At 39.1% G+C, this 3,087-nt stretch overlaps 1 protein-coding gene across 1 annotated transcript in view; it reads right to left on the reverse strand.

The window, feature by feature from the left end:
- Window positions 1–1,613: 1,613 nt before the first annotated feature.
- The window catches only part of LOC132178365 (amine oxidase [copper-containing] alpha 2, peroxisomal-like), a 3,255-nt gene continuing 1,781 nt past the window's right edge, over window positions 1,614–3,087 (reverse strand). The window contains exons 3-6 of the mRNA XM_059590837.1: window positions 2,923–3,081; window positions 2,719–2,832; window positions 2,097–2,635; window positions 1,614–1,996 (exon numbers count right to left, since the gene is read on the reverse strand). Of these exons, the coding sequence (XP_059446820.1) occupies window positions 1,792–1,996; window positions 2,097–2,635; window positions 2,719–2,832; window positions 2,923–3,081 (1,017 nt within the window). The 3' untranslated portion in view covers window positions 1,614–1,791. The remainder of the gene's footprint in view (window positions 1,997–2,096; window positions 2,636–2,718; window positions 2,833–2,922; window positions 3,082–3,087) is intronic.

Genomic DNA, 3,087 nt, shown 5'->3' on the forward strand with positions numbered 1-3,087 from the left:
CAAAACGGGTTGAAACCCTACCCGAATGATAATACCCGAACCCGAAAAACTTAACACCCAAACCCGGAAAGCTAGCCCCTTGCACCGCTGCCTCTTCCCCTTCCCCATTCTTCAGTCACCGGCGCCGGTTCCTTAATGCGCCGGCCAAAACAGCTGCCGGCCAAAACGGTAGGCACCCCGTGTGGGGCTGCCGGCCGTTTTTTTTTTTTTTAGACCGGTGAAATGGCCACCGTTCCGGCCAGAAATCGCAGCTCGTGTAGGCACCGGTTCTGTCCATCACAGGCGGCCCCTTATGGGGCTTCCTCCGTCAACAGCACACCTTATGCGGCCAACGCCGCTGCTGTGGGAGGGGGATTCCGGTGCTGCAAATGGAGAAAGATCGACACTGCAGGTGGGAAAAAACGGTGCTGCAAGTGGTCTCCTTCCTTTATGCGGCGAAAGGCCGCTTGTGGAGGCCAGGGCAGTGGGTCACGGACTGGGTTACCCATGGGCGTGGCGTGGGTTTTTGATCCTGATGATTTTCCAAACACAAAAGGGGAAAAAAAATGGGTTTCGTACTGGGAGCATGGCAATATGGTCAAAAATAAAAGTAAACAGACCAGTGAGTGGTCGTGGCTTTCATTCAATTTCGATATACTTTATGCTCCTCACCATGTATTTTGTTTCAATAATCAATACACAAAACAAAATATTGTTGAAACAAAATTAAAATTTTATAGCAAGCATATCTCAAAATTAAACTGAGCAAATATGGATTAGAGGAAGCTCTGATACCACATGTAAGATATTGAATATATATAAATGCTAATTAACAATATAATTAGCAGTGGAAATTTAATATATATATGTATATGTACCTCCAGCCATTGCTTTGCTCAAGCAACTTGAAGAACGACTCCACAGCAATCAAACTAAAACTAAACAATTTTATTGAGAGGTTCTTCTGACCTATACCTACCAGTGAGTGCCAATTGATGGAATACACAGGCCTTATTTATAGGTAGGTTAGGGGTACCCTCAATTAGAGCTGTTACCTTAATTATTCCTCCCATCAAGGAATAAAAAATCAATCAATACAACTAATTGATTCCACAAACATTAAATCATTAATTAAATCAAATACTTGTTCCACAAGAATTAAATCAGTCATTTAATTTATAATATTTGATTTACATAATAAGCTTCAAATTGGAATAGAATATTGAACACCGTAATTTTATAATTACAATAATATATGTGACATAAGGGACATACTTAAATAGAATTTCTTACATAGCATTGATTACTTTAAAACTCTGATTCTTAATTAAAATCATAATTAAATGAAAAGAGTACGACCATAGTACACTAATAAAAATCAGATGGCATAATTATTAATATTAAGCTATATATGTTGAACTTAATTTCAACAGTATTGAATTTTTTTATTATTATTATTATTATTATTATTATTATTATTTTAAAAAAAAAGAGGCTAAAACATCAATTTATATTCATAATAACAACATTGAGATATATATTACTTTTAATTTTGTACCAACAGAATTTCAATATTAATTTGAAATGAAATTTTCAACGAAATTTTGAGATAATTGAAGAACTATATATTGCCATTTTATTTCTTTTGTAATGATATTACATTTGTAAGGATTATAAGGAAAAGATAAAAGGACAAAAACGATAAAGATAACGTTGATGGATAGTTGATGAAATCTCCATGTTATTATCAGCTACAGATTGAAAGTGGTGAAGATAATCTTCAATTACAACACGGCAACATAGAATAGAATCCTACGGTCGGGTGGTGCAGTTAGGCAAGTGTACACGGCTAATAGCCCTTGTTTTAAGGACTGCATTGCGCTCAAAGAAATTGGTCGGCCGGAGCTCAAACCCACCACTCAATGTCGGCATCACTGGAAAATCTTCCTGGGAAGGGACATGATGAAATCCAATGGTGTACCACATCACTATATCCTCGTTTTCAATCTTCCTATTCCTGCGCATTCAATTCAAACAAAATAAAAAACCTAAATCAATAATATGCATTAAAAAAATAAAATAAAATCAAAAGCAATCAAGATTATGTGGTACGGTACCGGAGGCTCCAAACTGCTAAGGTATCATCTCCTCGGCTCCGGTCAGTAAACAGTCCCCCGGCCCATTTCTCTGACTTGTTATAAGGTGTGACCCACACATCATTATTAGTGAAGGCTCCCCGGATTTGTGGATAATCATCGTACGACAGGAGAGCGTGTGTCACTGGCCCTGGAATCAAACGATAACCGACGTTGTTTCCGATCTTGGTTTTCTTGTTGGGATTCACCACTACTAGCTCCGACGGCTTCGACACCAGATTAATTCGAGCATCGGATTCGGTTTTAGCCGTTTCACTCACAACCGTCCAATAACTTTTCCTTGGTGAGCTACCGTCTGTCACCCGGATTGTCTCCAAATTGTTCTTGACGAAGGAGTTGTCTTTGCCATCCACGTCGAGGTCGAGATGGTACGTCAGAAAGTGGTCGTGGTAGACGCCGATAGTGTTTTCCGATAACAAGGTGCCGTGAATATCCTCCTTTACCTGATCTGTGTGAGTGTATGTTGCACCCTTTACTTCTAGCACTCCCGTTAGCCCAACCTATTCAAATAAGAGTAACGGTAACTATCATATTGACGGTCTATTAAACACATGACTCTTTAAATTCGAAGAAAATATCATACCCCAAATTTAATGGAGCCGCTTGGCTTGAACTCCCAATCAAGAACGTAGTCATAGTTGCCGACGGTTGCGACCATCCTCACAACTAGGCTCACCTCTGGCCTAACCTCCGTTATCTGCAATTTCATATGATAATTGTCATATTAAATATTATTATCACATGCCCATAAAATAAAAATAACACTAGTGAAAGTAATATCACTTACAATTTCATTTGGAATTCCCAATTCTGTGTGACGCCACATGATGTCTCCCGCATAACGTTCGAATATACAAAAGGTGTTTGATGTTTTCACAGGCGTGCCATCTGATGCGGCATAATATGCGTCCAAAAATACTGCATTGGAAGGGCAATCGGCGAAGGGCTTGAG

The sequence above is a fragment of the Corylus avellana genome, chromosome ca1 (assembly GCF_901000735.1).
Source record: "Corylus avellana chromosome ca1, CavTom2PMs-1.0".
In the NCBI taxonomy this organism is placed as follows: domain Eukaryota; kingdom Viridiplantae; phylum Streptophyta; class Magnoliopsida; order Fagales; family Betulaceae; genus Corylus; species Corylus avellana.